Here is a 16128-nt window from a genome sequence, read left to right on the forward strand (position 1 = left end):
TATTTATTATTATTTGATTTGAATATGGCTAGGTCTTTATGCTCTGACTTCTCCCATAATAATGAGACCTTGTGATAGCAACTTAAATTCGAGGTACTTGGCTTGATACTCTTCTTTTTAGTTGACTACTCTAAACTTCGAATTTGTAATTTCCAAAACCATTTGTGTTCTTTGCAGGATGAGGTGTGTTCGGAAGTGTAGAGAAAATAATAAAATAAACAAAATAAATAAAGATATTAGAGAAAATGAAAATAGAATTGTCACCTTTTAGCCACTTTCAAGTAAATAATATATTGCATTTGCTAAATTAATACCTTTTCAATCTATTACAAGACTATTCTTCTATCAAGGTAGTTAAACAAGATTTTTGTTAATTAGACTAGATATTATCTTATTAAATGCATGCTTTAAATAAGCAGAGAACTCTATGAAACCTGAATGTGGAGTAAAAATTCAACATGCTAATATGGTTGTTAATTGGTTATTCTCATATGGTTGCCAAAATGAACAAGGTGTGTGGATTATATATTTATATATGTTATGATGCTTCTTAGATCATTTAGCAGAACTACTTATTAAAGTAATGGTCATACCTGTTTCGGTTCTATTCAAGGGCCAGGGCTGCAAATGGGATAGCCAAAATGGTTTGTCAAGTTTGTCGGCAAAGGAATGAACAACTCTGAAATGTAAAATGGTTGAATGGTTTGCTCCCAGCTGATGTATAAGACTGAGATTGGTGTGGTATGAAATCAATTTTGTTAATATGAAACAGTTAAGATCCTCAAGCTTAAGGTTTAGACTTAGTAATATTATGTTTATGCAAATTTTTGCTTACATGTGAGTGTATCAGAAGTTGAGTGGTGAATCCTATATTGTTTGACTTGGTAATATTATGTTTATATTTTCACTTGTTAATATTATGTTTATTATATTTGGCCTACGAAGCACGGACTCCGACACGGACACTGTGACACGACACGGACACGACGACACTACAAATGTAAAAAATATAGAACACCGACACCGCTATATATTTATAAAAAATATAAATTGAGAGTCAAAGTATACACATATAAATCTAAGTTGAGCAAGTTATTTCTTGAAAAAAAATTTAAAACAAGATGTGATAATATTTTACATTTATTTATCCATCTACTATCGAAAAAATAAAAATATTATAATCAAAATGTAACGTCTTTAATCTCCATCGATCAATATTGTTGTTTCGACACATTTTAACACTTGTAGATATGTCTGATATGTGCTTAATGAGAACATGAGCAAAGAAAAAACATTATTTTGGGACACTTGTCCGACACGTGTTGTACGAGTGTTTTACAGGTGTCGGACACCAATCAAAGGAGTGTCCAAGTAAGAAAAAATTGATTTTTTTGGACACCGATCTGAGCTTCCGACACGTATCAGACACCGCGACACGCCTAATCATAGAGGTGTCAATGTTTCATAGGTTTTGACATCAAGTGGTTTCAGCCTCCTCCCGAAATAAACAGGTACTTCATCCCAAAAATGAGCAGAGGTTAAAAACATTGGCTGACTTGTTGATGAGATGAGAACATTATAGAGGCAGTATCAAGGGGGATTCTTTTTTTTTATTTTTTACTAGTCCCACACCCGTGCGATGCACGGGTATTATGCGGTATTTTATATTGTAATGTTGAAAAATCATTCGTATAAATTGAAACAATAAGTATTATGAAAATTATAATGATAACATCAACAACAACAACAAAATAATAATAAAAAAGTGATGTAAATATAAGATAGATATTAAAGACGTGTTTATATATTTCGAAAAGATTACAATGGATCATATTGCATCTACCAAAATAAGTTGGTAATCCATAAATTATCATGTCGCTATGAAAACGGTTTGTGGTCATACTCATACACTGTGCATTTGATTCTTAATTGGACACTATAATTCAATATACAGTATAAAAGATTAATTAGTGCGTACAATTTAGTAAAACCTATTATTATTAGTTGAGTTGGTGTATAATGAAAAGTCATAGGTATATAAATGTCGGCATATGAAAAAATGTATAGAGATGACAATGATGTAAGTAGAAGTGATGTGACATTATTGAGTGGTTTAATTGGATATAAATGACTTACGTGAATTAGGGTTAGATTAGTGGTTGCACAACTATCTAGGAATTATATATATAGATATCAAGTATCAACTGGGATTATGATTCAATGCTTTTTAATATTTTATTTATTAACACATAAAAAGAAATTAATGAACACATATTTCACTGTACCACATTTTCACCGGGAGAGGATATGCTCCCGTGTAGCACTATAATAATAATAATAATAATAATAATAATAATAATAATAATAATAATAATAATAATAATAATAATAATAATAATAATAATAATAATAATAATATAGGAGTAATAGATGATACATCTATATGGTCCATAATTAACGTATTAAAAAAAAAGATTTAGATGATTACAAACATTTATTCATCCTTGAATTTAAAAAATTAACAAATTGATCATCTTATTTGGTCAAGCTCAAATCAATATCTATATCTATTTATCTTGCTTGAAATAAAAAAGTACACATGTCACTCTCACGTTTATTCAAATGTGACGTCTATGTGTCTTCTCTATACAACTTAAAAGTACATGATTTAATTCCCACTAATAACAAAATATTTTAATTTGAGTTAATTTTGTAAGAATTTATACAAATTCAGAAACGAAATTCAACCTTAAACAGCGAAAACGAAATTGAATTTAAATAGCCGAAATACCTCCCGTCATTGCTATTGCTTAAAGCTTGTTACTTTTGAGGATTATCTTGCTTGAGGTTGTTGAAGCTCTTCTAAACCTTCTACAATCTCCCTTAGATGGTGTAAGTCACTGAATAGAGATATGAGGCTTAGGGAACCAAAACAAATGATTGCACTCTATTTATAACTTTTGTCCATCACAAAAATATTTGTTACGTGCAATTATAACTGACACACTATCTTTATGAGCAGTTACTATATTTGAGGGAAATAATAAAGACCACAATTTAGGCTTAATGGATAATTACCAAATGTGCACATAGTAGTAATTATCCCTTATTTAAATTAATAAATAAATAAAAGGAGATAAATCCAACATTCTCCCACTTGGTCGACATAATCTTTCACTCACAATAATAAGAAACAAGGCACATGGATCATAGCGATAGGTTCTCTATAATATCGAGTATTATCTTCTATGTATCATAATGTAACGTGTCTTTAACCGAATATAACTTAATGAATAAACTCATAACATTAATGTTTATCCAGGTTCCAAACTTAAACGATATTTCTCAAAATCAAATGTGTACGTACACTTTAGGACTTAAAACATGAGAAAATATCATATAGAGTTTCATAAAACAAAAATCGTTATTATAACGAAAATCAGATATAGGAACTAAGTCCCATTCTTTCTATATGATCCTTAAATTTTTACAATGGCATGCCTTTAGTCAAAGGATCGACAATCATCAATTCAGTACTAATATGATTAATCAATAACAATTATTTGATCCTTAATGCACTCTCTTACGGTTAAATACTTAATGTCGATATACTTAATTCGACTTCTACGGCTAAGTACTTAATGTCGATATACTTAATTCGACTTTCACTTTTGTTATTCTTAGCCATAAAACCGCAACTGAATTGTCACAATACATCTTTAGTAGTCAAATATTGAATCTACAATTTTCAACCCATAATTGAAACTCTTCATTCATACACCATGTGATGTAGTCTCAAATAAATACAAACTTAGCTTCCATTTTGGAAGTGATGGTCAAGGTCTGTTTTGTGTTTTTTCAAGAAACAACTCCACCGGCTAACATGAAAATGTAACCAGATGTTGATTTTCTTAAGTCAACGCAGCCCTTAACCTCTTAATTAGAGTAACCTTTGACTTCCAAAATTTACGTTCGCATGTACATAGGCATGTAGTCCTTGGTTCCTTAAAGGTACCTAGTTACTTTATTTGCAGCTTTCCAGTGTTCCATATCTGGATTACTCTAATAGCTGTATAATATTCCAATTGCAAATGCAATGTCAAGCCGTGTGCGAACTTGAGCATACATTAGGCTTCCACCGATGGAAGCATATAGAATATTAAGCATTTGTTCCCTCTTAAAATCGTTATTCGGGCATAGGTCCAAATAGAACCTATCACCCTTCACAATGGGTGCTATACGTGGTGAACAACCTTTCATCTAAAACCTCTCTAAGACTTTATTGATATGAGCCTCTTATGACAAATCTAGAATTCTACGAATTCAGACTCTTTGAATCTTAATGCCAATGATATAAGAAGTGTCACTCATATCCTACATATAAAAAACTCTCAGAGAGAAACTGTTTCACCTCATAAAGCAAACTTTTATCATAGGTAGCAAGTAAAACATCATCCATAAACAAAATAAGGAAACAAAATTCTACTCCCACTGACCTTCTGGTATATACATCGATCCATAATGTTCTCTACAAATCCAAATGAAGAGATGACATCATGAGAATTTTAAATACCACTTATGAGAAGCTTCTTTGAGTCCATATATGGATTTCTTAAGCTTGCATACCAAAAGCTCATCACCACTAGAAGAAAATCCTTCACGCTATTTCATTTAAACCTCTTCTTCTAGATATCCATTCAAAATGCAGTTTTCACATTCATGTGAGAACGTTTCAGCACCAATATTATAGTCCAACTTTTGTAAATATACCACATAATCACTAGCTATAGGTGACTTTCTTTCTCTAGTAATCTTTCATAATGTTGGATCAACATTTTGTTCAATAATTTCAAAAAATTCTTGAACATCTTCATTTACTAGATTATTATAAGCCGCTTGTGAAACCTTAATAACTGATTGTCTAATACCCATTTGAGCTTGAGGGGTAATACAAATGACAATCAATTGATCACTTAGAGTATGAGACTCAACATCAATATTACTTTATCAGAACAAATGTCCTGAAATTGATTGCTCCCACTAATCAAGTTATTTTCAAGAAACTTTGCATTTCTTGATTCCATAATTCTAGTGCTATGAGATGGACACTATAACTTATACCCTTTAGATTTGTTCGGCATATCCAATGAGATAGCTACTTATAAATCATAGGGTCTAATTTCTTGTGGATTGTAAACTCTTACTTTAGACGGGCATCCCCAAATGCGTATATGACACAAACTCGGTTTCCAACCTTTAAGTAACTCAAAATGTGTCTTTGGGATAGCCTTGGTTGGAACACAGTTCGATATATACGCGAGTAATGCTAGGGTCACACCCTCTAGCACACTCTTTAAACACACCTCTATCTTCTAAAGCCACGTCATTTCCTCTTTGTGTTTCTTTACGGAAAAACTGGTTTTCCAAGTTGATAACATGATTTTTTTTTAACATAACTATGAAAAAAAATACCATGATATCGTAGTGTTCTCCAATCTCTAAAAACTCTATAGATCCAACCAATTTGTACTCCATTAACTCAGCCACCTTCTTGTGCTCCATTAACTCAGTCACCTTCCTCTTACCCCTTTCATTTCTTGTTTACGCTCACAGATTTGAGAAAAAAAGAGTTTTTTTTTTTTCCTTTCAATTCTCTTTATTTGTTCTTACCCTTTAAATGATTCTGGGTTTTATTCTATTTAGAATTGGATTGTTTTGTATTCTTAAAGATAGATGACCTTTTTCTATGAAAGATTGATCTGGGTAAATTTTTGTGGGTTTGTTTTAGATTTCAATCGAGTAAGAAACTTAATCACACAACCCTCTTAGAAAAAGATTGTTGGTCCATTGAGTGAAAAAAATATCATTTTAGATTTTAATTGATGAAAATGATCAATTTCAACCACACCCGCCTCCAGGGGCGGATCCGCATGCATTTCAGGGTGTGCACTTGCACCCACTGAACTTTCAAATTTTACATGGATAATCCTATTATTTTTTGCTTTTGCACACACTGAGTTTTCTATTTTGCACTAGACTTCAGAGATTGATCTCTCAACTCACCAATCACCTCATTTGGCCCAATATTTTATGTACGCATAGGAGCTGAAAATTCTGACACAGAACAACTTTGTCTAATCTCTCAACTTATTAGTACTTGTTTAATCTCCGGTAACTTTTTCCCATTTCTTCTTTTTATTTTTATTACAAGTACTTTTCTTTTAATTATAAACAACTTTCCACTTTTTAGATTTATTGGATAAGTAATGTATTTGATCTTAATTATTGACCGAAGAGTGTTAAAAGGAGTGTGTTCCTAGCATTACTCTATAATGCATACTTAGTATAAAAAAATATGAAAAAAAAAAAGTTAGCTCCGTCCCTGACTGGTGGCCTTTTGAAATAGCAAGAAGCATGAATAAGTTCATTTTGAGGGGTTATTCAAAACCTAACAGTATGGTAATAAAAGTCATGATTTTTTTTTATCTGATTTGTGTCAAATTAAACAAAGATTGGTGCTTCATTGAGTTGGAGATTGAAGTCGATACCAATCAATGAATACATAAATGTACAGCATTTATTTTCAACATAATCTCAAGAAGAAAATCCACAGAAGAATGACCAGAAAAAGAACAGCTTAATGATAATATTGAGTGTACAAATTCAATTTCTCAAGAGACATATATCAAAGCTTTGTCTATCCCGCACAATTCATCATGGACAAAAGGAAACTAAACATAATTGAGTATTTCTATATAGACACTTCTCTACTCTAACATCTGTTTGAAGGCTTAATGAAGACAGGGTAAAACTAAATCAGATAAAAAGTGCAATCTGAACCGCCACAAATACAATATCGATTTCATCGAGCAAACCTAATATTTGTGGTGTGGCAAAGAGGTCAACAGAACTAGGCTGCTTCAAAATTCCTTAAACAGAAACTTTCATTCCTAAGAGCGATTTCAGCATCTTCCTCTTCCTTTTGATCTAGTATAAAACACTCGTTTTTTTCAACAGGTCTAAACATATAGAACATGACAATAAAAAACACAAAACTGGCTGTTTCTTCGGCAGCATTACTTATCCATTGATATTTATAAGCAGCAATAGTTCTCAAAGCAAACACAACAATTCTTGTGAAACACAGATACCCGATAATAACTATATAAAACTGCTTAAAAAGGATCAACTTTGCAAGGTTCCTAGAAACTTTTTCATTTCCATCAGTTTTCAAGGTTTCCCTAAGTGATCTTATAGACCAAACAATGGGGAAAATAATAGCACAACAACAAATAATATCAACAAGCAAAAACACTTGATTCCAAGTAACCCAATCTTTGATAAAAGGATCCGTATCACCAATTACGGCGGAAGTTAAATTAGCCAAAACCTGAAGAGGGATCACGATCATCAACACCTTCTTTTCCCTATCTTGCAAAGACGGCTTTAGAAAAGACCATCCAGCACCAATCAAAACCAGGACGCTGAATAACAAAACAACATGAATGAACTGAAAAATGTAGAACCACAGATTCCATCCATGGGGTAAACCGGTGACTTTAACATAATGTTTATGCTCTGCAGCACATATAAGATTCAAACCCTTCATGAGAAGCAAAACGGCCATTAATAGATGAATACGGTGAATTAAATGTTTATAGATATAACAAGTGTAAACCCAAACAACAAAGAAAGCTAGGTATGCGACGAAGAAGAGAAAAAAGAGAGAAGGAAGTTGAGTTTGTCCAGCCGAGAGATAATCTCTAGAACCATTAGAATCAAAGTTGAAAATCTCGGTGCGAACCACCATGGAAACAGAGGTTTCAGAATCACAGTTAGCGAAGAAAAGACTGTATTCGTTAGAGCCTAAAACGGGGAAAGAACGGTTGAAGGAAGCTGGTGGACGAGGTGGAGGAGGAGAGATGTCACCGAAAGTAAAGAGAGGGTAAATGTAGCGATAATCGAGGACGCAAAATGAAGCATTTTGTTTGATCTTGGTGAGGACTTGAAGAAGGTTTTCATCGTTTAGAAGGAAGAAACCGAGATGGGAGAATTCGAGTTGGGAGGAGGAGGAAAGGACCACGGAGGAGACGGAGATGGTGACGCGACCTTTTGGGGTGAAACCGAATTTTTCGAAGAAGATCATGGGGCGGGTATCAAAGTTGATGGTGAGGGATTTGATTTCTGCGGTGGTGGTGGTGGGGGAGAGAAAGAGTATTGTGGAGAAAAGGAGGAGGAAGAAGGGAATGTAGGGTTTCCACATTGTGATTTGGGGTGGTGGTGAAGTGAACGGAGATTCGTTGGAATGGCAGTTGAAACGGGGACACCTCTTGTAGCCATACATCGGTTGACGGTTGCAAAGGGACACCTCTATTAGCCATATACACATGCATGACGGTCTTTTCATTGAGTTTTTTTTTTTTTTTATTTTTTTTTTTTTTTTTATTTTTATAATGGCGTTAAGTCTTTTCTTAAATGAAAAATATTCGTAGGGTCATTTGAGTAATGTTACACCGCTCAATAACGCTTTAACGAATACAAATTTTACAAAATTCACCGTTAGATTGAAAGTTTATATCGTGTAGATCATTTATGTTAAACTTTACAAAAATATAAAATCGTTTGATATGTTATTGAGACTTGTCAAGACTAACAGTTTATACGTTTTTATTAAATACCGTTACTCTTGATCATTCATAATAACATATCAAATGATTTTAGATTTTTGTAAAATTTAACATAAACGATCTACACGATATAAGCTTTCAATCTAACGGTGAATTTTGTAAAATTTGTATTCGTTAAATCGTTATTGAGCGGTGTAACATTACTCAAATGTTATACTGCTGTAATTTGATCACCCCCCTATATATATATATATATATATCAAAAGGAATTTGATATAAAGAAGAGGTTAATTGCTTACGCTGTGAAGAATTAAATCAAGTTGACGTAAAAAGTAAAGCAATTGAGACCATAATCTTAGTCTCGCATCTTAATTAATTAATTTATTTCTAAAAAATTCAATTAAAATATTCAAAGAAATCTGACATAATAATAAAAGAGGGTAGTATCTTAAGTGTGAAGAACTAAATCAAGTCACAATAAAAAGTAAAGCAATTGAAACAACAAGTTGAAGAACAAAATCAAGTTTGTGTAAAAAGTAAAGCAATTGAGATCATAATCTTAAGATCAGCGTCTTGATTTTTTTTGCAAAACGTTCAACTAAAATTTCAAAAGTGATTTCATCTAACAGAAGAAAATAATTTCTTTCGGTATGAATAATTAAATCAAACCGTGTAAAAAGTAAAGCACTTTGGACCATAACCTTAGGCCTCACGTCTTGATTATTTTTGTAAAATGTTCAATGAAAATATTCAAAGAGATATGATCTAACGGAAGAGGATAATCTCTGACGAAGTGAAGAACTAAATCAAACTCATTTAAAAAGTAAAATAATTGAGATCATAATCTTAAGTAGGTCTAACAACTTAATTATTTTTGTAAAAAATCAATCAAATATCCAGGGAAATTTGTTCTAACGAAAGATGGTGATCTCTTACAGTGTAAAGAAATAAATAAAGCTCATGTAAAAAGTAAATCAATTGAGATCATATTTTTAAGCCTCACGTCTTAATTAATCTTTATCTTTATATACTAAAGGATGAGTGGTTTTTCAAGCACCAAATGCAAACCCTAAATCCTTGTCCAATCAAAACCATACATTTTTTTATGTTGCCCAATCACCAAATGCCATCTATAGGGTTTCATCTTTAGGTTTTTGGTTTCTTTTAGGGTTCCATGGTTCCTTTTAGGGTTCAACCCTAGCTCCTTGCTTCCCTTGAAACCCTAATGGTTCCACCCAATCACTACTTGACACCTATACAAGCATAGCAAATCATGTGTTCACACTTATAACTCATTCATTCAATGATCATGATACAAATGCCAAACTAGGAAGTTTGATCTTCATCATGTGTCTCATATGATATATCAATGTATCCTAACATCTAGTGCTTTGATCATCATCATGTATGTGTACACATTCACAATTTCAACTATGATCACATGATGTAATCATTGCTCTTGCATTGTTCTAATTGGTTGCATGTTGACTATTGACCTATAAAACTTTTCTAGAATATTTTATTGTTTATGGGTGTAATCATTTTATCTACTTTTGTTGGTAATGTTTTACTTGTGTCAGTGAACAACATATCTTATCATCTCAGCAAAGTATAAGCTGTGTTTTGCTATGTATTATGCTTAAATATGTAAGAAACATGTAGTATTGTATTGAAGCATTCATAAACTCAAAACTGTCTTCTCTCCCATTTTTTCTACTCTATTTTTCTGGTTTTATTCTATTTGATGATTTATGCAAACAATTGGCTGGTCACATGGCATGATGTCATCATGATGTAATGCAATGATCAATTTCCTGGTTTATGCAAACAATGGGTTGTTTGCTGGTTTATGCAAACAGTGAGTTTGACATCAGATAAATGAAACCTAAATACACATTAGGAGCTGCTGCCTCTCTTCTTCATATTTGGGGAATTTGACAGAAAAAAAATACAGAACATGGAAAGTGAAAAAACGAGAGAGAGAGAGAGAGAGAGAGGGAGAAAGAGAGAGATTGGCAGAGGAGGGAGTTGCTAGCAGTGGTGCTCCGGCCGGAGATGGCGGTGGCAGAAATCTCTCCTTTTCCTCTTCAATCCAACTTCTTCAATCACCGTTCGCCATTATCGACGGTCCTAAAAGCTCCGCCGCCGGCAATCCAGGTTTCTACTCTCTCGATCTTCATTCTCTTCGATCTATACTCGATCTGGTTTTCTACTCTCTCCCTCTAACTCTCAATCTTTGCATGTAGATGAGATCGTGAAACTGCTTCCATTTTTGTTCGGACAACTTTCTGCTTCTTTGGTTCCTGCAGATTCAAGCAAATCGCTTCCTCATCGGAAGTTGAAGATTGGCGTTGTTCTTTCCGGTGATCAAGCTCCTGGAGGTCACAATGTCATATCTGGAATTTACGGTAATGTGCAATAATGTTGAATTTTCAATTTTATACCAAATCAATCAAATAATTATTATGATGCTTAGAGAAACTTCCAGAGAAAGTATATGTGAAGTTTATAAGTTTTGGTGTTATATATTTTGCATTCCAAATTTTGTATAATTTACTTTTGCTTTAATTTTTCATGCAATCGTTGTCTTCTTTCTGATCACTCGGCTTCTTATGCTTTCAATGAGTCTTCAAATTTTCATGCAATCATTGTCATTTTTTGTAAGTGGTGAAAACTCGCGACCACAATCTTTTTGATGCGAAGAGGTTAATATTTTGCGATTTTATTTCTGTTAATTTAGATTTAACAAGAAAGTATGTGCTACACAACTGATATTCTTTAAATCTAATATTTGTTTCTGTTTTGTTTTTGCTTGGACCTAATTTTTTATTTTTTGATAGTCCATTATCGAATGTAAAATAGCCACCTTGGTACCTAATCCTTTGCTTTACTTTTGTTGTAAATACCTTTTAGAGAGGATGAGAGAGTATTGATATTTCTTATGTGGTGTAGTGTATTGTTTCTTATAGTTTTGAAAGTTGCAATGCATATCCTGACTCAAGTTTTTTTTTTTGTTATTGTAAGGTTTGATATGATCTTCCTTAATCCCCATGCTTCTTATAACAAGAAGTGTGACTATTGGTAAAGAATATCTTTGTTTTCACTCAATTAGTTTTTTTTTTTGTCAGTTCAATTGAAATAATAGATTGACAACTTTGCTATCAAAATTATTGATTCCAATTTCCTTTCTATTATTCCTCTTTCAAATTTTAAAAGACCAGTCACAAGTTATGTAATTGTTGGGGTAAGGGGGGGGTTGGTTGATCGATTTTGTTTAGTTTGGCTTTCGAAGGTTCACATTGCAATAGGTTTGAGATTATGATTCTTTGTTATTTTTTCAAAAACAATTGTTGTTCAAAAACAATTGTTGTGTCCTTATTCTTGCTTTAAACTTTTTTATTGTATAGATATGAACCATCGCTACGACAAGATTAATTCTGATATTCGTCCTTACTCCATGATGACAAGAACAGGGTATATGGAGTACAATCCCATGAAGGTAAGCATCAATGTCTTAGTTGGTATGTTTCCTGTTGATCAGTTCTGAAATTTTAAATAGTATAGCAAAATGTCATTTTTAATTGCTAGACTTGGGTGAACTCACAATTAGTATTTTCAGTTTCAATCAATCCAGGCCAATCTAGCTTGGCCTACCTGTTTTGTTTTCTTGATCATTTCACCATCTTTCCATTTCATTGCTCCTGATATTATGATTATTATGTAGAGTGGATATACACTCACATCATTGCTACAATATATTTAATGATAAGCTGAAACGGTCTAATGTTATGCTTATTATGTAGAATCGAGGAAAACTACCGGAAATATATGCAAGCGTCATTGGTCAGTACATTGGTGATACAGTTCTTTTACAGGACATTAACGAAAATCAAATCCAAGTAGCTGTATTCAAAAAGAACAATTCACAGATTTATTTCACTCATGGCTGGTCTCGATTGAAAGATTTCTATAACATCAATGCCGGCGCTTGGATTACTCTTTTGTTCATCAGTCCTTTTGTCTTCTTTATTCGGGTACCATACATTACTGGTGTGGAAATCACCTATCCTCATAGGACTCCCCCATATAAACTTGTGTTGGAAAAACCTTTCCTAGAAGCAACTTCAAATGGACCTATTCCCTACTTTGTCCTTCCAAAAGTTTTTACCCACAGTTTTGAAAAAACCCTCACTGCTCCTGATGTTGAGACTGGGACTTTGGTATGTTTCATTTCTCATGCTACAATATCTTTAATACTTTGTATTCATTACTAAATGTTGTGTTGTTTAATTATTCAACAGACAATCTATTGGAGAGGTTTCTGTCAAAATGCACTCCCTAATGAAGAGACTAAACTCAGATTAATTGACTGGCTTGGTAACACCTGGGATCACTGTGATTTGAAGTTTGACAATGGCCCTTATATCAGCTGCAAAATTTCAGGACAATGGGGAGATGTTTGCAAGGTACATAAACTGTCCGAGGGTGTAGTTGTTAAATTCGGTGTTACTAAGTCATCTAACAATAGGACTATCTACTTTAAGCTATCCCCTTTCATTGGTGTTAAAACTACCCTGCATGCTCCGTCAACATCCAGCAATCGGAAGAAATTCTACCAAAGTCAGTACTATTATATGCTCTAGATCTCTCTCTAGCTATCCTTCAACTCTAACTCCGCTATCTGTTTTGTAACTTATGCTATAATGTACCAAACAATATTTAATTTCCATCCTTTTTGCCATTAGTGGATCTCAATATCAAGGTCATACTCTTTTAAGGACCATTTTGGTGATGAATGTAAGGACATGTACCATAATTACTACTATTTAACTTTTAATCCCTAATGCTTTTTGTTTGTTCAATGATGTTACCAATTTGATTAATATCCATATGCTTCTTGCTAGCATAATTTGATCCATATCATCCATGGTTGGCAACAACCATGATTGTTATATATATGCAGTTTCTACAAACCCGTGCATCGCACGGGTCGGTTACTAGTTTTTGTAAAAAGTTCAATTAAAATTTCAAGAGTGATTTGATAGAAAAGGGTAATTTCTTACATTGTGAAAAACTAAATAAAGTTCTTGTAAAAAGTTAAATAATCGAGACTATAACCTTAGATATCACATCTTAATTGAGACAATCTCTTTACAACTAAAAGTGTGTGACTTATAATTTGACTAACAAAAAGGTTTGATATTGTTTCTACATAATTTTTTAAAAATATATATATATTTTAGGTTTTTTATATAAATTATAGATCGTAATTGTAATTAAAAAAAAGTAGCTCAGCATTAATCCATTAACATTATGGAAGAAAAAAAACCCATAAAAAATATAAGACATATAACTAACTTAATTTTTATATAACAATCAAATTCTCATTTTATTTCCTAATGTTTATTTTATGTTACATATCATAATCTTAATATGCACTAATTATTCATCCTAATTCTAATATGAACCATTAGAAGCTATATAGGCTGAGCTAAATTGTTTATTTGAATTATTTATTTTGTTATCTTAATATATTCTTAATATATTCCAATCGCTCATTCTAATCTAATTATTTGTTTTTTTGTTTGACAATGCATTGAATAAATGGTAAAAAAATTCAATGTAATCCTGTATGTAATTCAAATTAAAGGCAATCCTAATATCAGTATTTTTTTAACAATGGATTCAATAAATGGTAAAAAAAAAATGGAAAGACAAAAAAGAAAAATTTGTTGGATTTATCTCATTTTATTTATTTATTAATTTAAATAAGGGATAATTACTACTAAGTGCACATTTGGTAATTATCTATTAAGCCTAAATTGTAGTATTTATTCTTTCCCTCAAATATAGTAACCGCCCATAAAGATAGTGTGACAGTTATAATTGCATGTAACAAATATTTTTGTGATGGACAAAAGTTATAAATAGAGTGCAATCCTTCCTCATATCTCTATTCAGTGACTTACACCATCTAAGATTGTAGAAGGTTTAGAAGAGCCTCAACAACCTTAAGCAAGATCCTCAAAAGGAACAAGCTTTAAGCAATAACAATGACGGGAGGTATTTCGGCTATTTAAATTCAATTTCGTTTCCGCAAGGTTGAATTTCGTTTATGAATTTGTAGAAATTCTTACATTTGGTATCAGAGCCTTATTTGCCTCTGCCTTGCAATTTTCGTGTTCAATTTTGAGGTTATATTGCATCTGAACGTTTTTGGATTTCATATGGTTTTAATGGTTAATTCACAGAAAATTTGTAAACCATAAGGGAATAATTTTCGGTTCATATTCTGTGTTTAAAATTTAATTTTAGTGTTGAAACGGTATGAAATCCAAAGTTTCGAAATCTGTTTTTTTTTTTTGCCTGAATTTTTAAGTAATTTCGATTTCAATTTTGGACGTTTTAGATGCAGAAAAATGTCGAACCATATGGAATTATTTATTGATTCATGATTCTGTGTTTAAAACGTGAATTTTTTGTGTTAATTTGGTCTGAAATCGTGTTTTCATGTTCCGGATCTCGTGGGTTTTAAACCGGGTCAATCTGACCCATCTGGAGGTTGAAGAAGATGAGTAATTTATTTTAATAAACCCTGTTGTTATAAATTTTATTAAGTAACGCAAATAAGTGCTGAACATACTCCTGAGTTGTAGTGGTCGATAAGGTAACCTGCCACTAGATAGACGTGGATTCAATTCCTGCGTTACATTTTTTAGAAATTTTATTTATCAACAGCGTTGATTAAAAATAAAAAAATCACGTAAATATTGCCCAAACCAGTTTCGAACCCAGGACCTGTTAATGCATCCATTCAGTGAAACGGCTAGGCATCTGGAGGTTGAAGAAGATGAGTAATTTATTTTAATAAACCCTGTTGTTATAAATTTTAAGTAACGCAAATAAGTGCTGAACATACTCCTGAGTTGTAGTGGTCGATAAGGTAACCTGCCACTAGATAGACGTGGATTCAATTCCTGCGTTACATTTTTTAGAAATTTTATTTATCAACAGCGTTGATTAAAAATAAAAAAATCACGTAAATATTGCCCAAACCAGTTTCGAACCCAGGACCTGTTAATGCATCCATTCAGTGAAACGGCTAGGCATCTGGAGGTTGAAGAAGATGAGTAATTTATTTTAATAAACCCTGTTGTTATAAATTTTAAGTAACGCAAATAAGTGCTGAACATACTCCTGAGTTGTAGTGGTCGATAAGGTAACCTGCCACTAGATAGACGTGGATTCAATTCCTGCGTTACATTTTTTAGAAATTTTATTTATCAACAGCGTTGATTAAAAATAAAAAAATCACGTAAATATTGCCCAAACCAGTTTCGAACCCAGGACCTGTTAATGCATCCATTCAGTGAAACGGCTAGGCTGGGTGCACGGTTTTGATATTTAATTGCATTGAACTTATATTTATTCGATTTTTAAGTTCTGTAACCACTTGGATTTGCACCTATTCCATTCATTTCAATGCACTTAATTAGTATTA

At 32.5% G+C, this 16128-nt stretch overlaps 2 protein-coding genes across 3 annotated transcripts; one reads left to right on the plus strand and one right to left on the minus strand.

The window, feature by feature from the left end:
* Positions 1 to 6910: 6910 nt before the first annotated feature.
* LOC123894376 (protein CANDIDATE G-PROTEIN COUPLED RECEPTOR 7-like) lies at positions 6911 to 8344 on the minus strand. The gene has a single exon (XM_045944363.1). The coding sequence runs from the start codon at positions 8342 to 8344 to the stop codon at positions 6911 to 6913; it is 1434 nt and encodes a 477-aa protein (XP_045800319.1).
* A 1861-nt stretch (positions 8345 to 10205) lies between these two features.
* LOC123886909 lies at positions 10206 to 13489 on the plus strand. Of its 2 annotated transcripts, XM_045936183.1 has the most exons (5): positions 10206 to 10784; positions 10874 to 11708; positions 12035 to 12126; positions 12431 to 12847; positions 12929 to 13489. In XM_045936183.1, exons 2-5 carry the CDS (start codon positions 11678 to 11680, stop codon positions 13268 to 13270), a joined length of 882 nt encoding a protein of 293 aa, XP_045792139.1. In that variant the 5' UTR covers positions 10206 to 10784; positions 10874 to 11677; the 3' UTR covers positions 13271 to 13489. The 2 variants fall into 2 exon arrangements, 1 of the variants encoding a protein (XP_045792139.1); XR_006801308.1 differs by lacking the exon at positions 12035 to 12126.
* The last annotated feature ends 2639 nt before the right edge of the window (positions 13490 to 16128 follow it).

Source organism: Trifolium pratense, linkage group LG1 (genome assembly GCF_020283565.1).
Source record: "Trifolium pratense cultivar HEN17-A07 linkage group LG1, ARS_RC_1.1, whole genome shotgun sequence".
NCBI lineage: Eukaryota > Viridiplantae > Streptophyta > Magnoliopsida > Fabales > Fabaceae > Trifolium > Trifolium pratense.

Coding starts and splice junctions, on each gene's coding strand:
- LOC123886909 (XM_045936183.1), top strand. CDS start 11,678: ATGCTTCTTATAACAAGAAGTGTGACTATTG. Junction 11,709..12,034: donor AACAAGAAGTGTGACTATTG/GTAAAGAATATC, acceptor TTTATTGTATAG/ATATGAACCATCGCTACGAC. Junction 12,127..12,430: donor TGGAGTACAATCCCATGAAG/GTAAGCATCAAT, acceptor CTTATTATGTAG/AATCGAGGAAAACTACCGGA.
- LOC123894376 (XM_045944363.1), bottom strand. CDS start 8,344: ATGTATGGCTACAAGAGGTGTCCCCGTTTCAACTGCCATTCCAACGAA.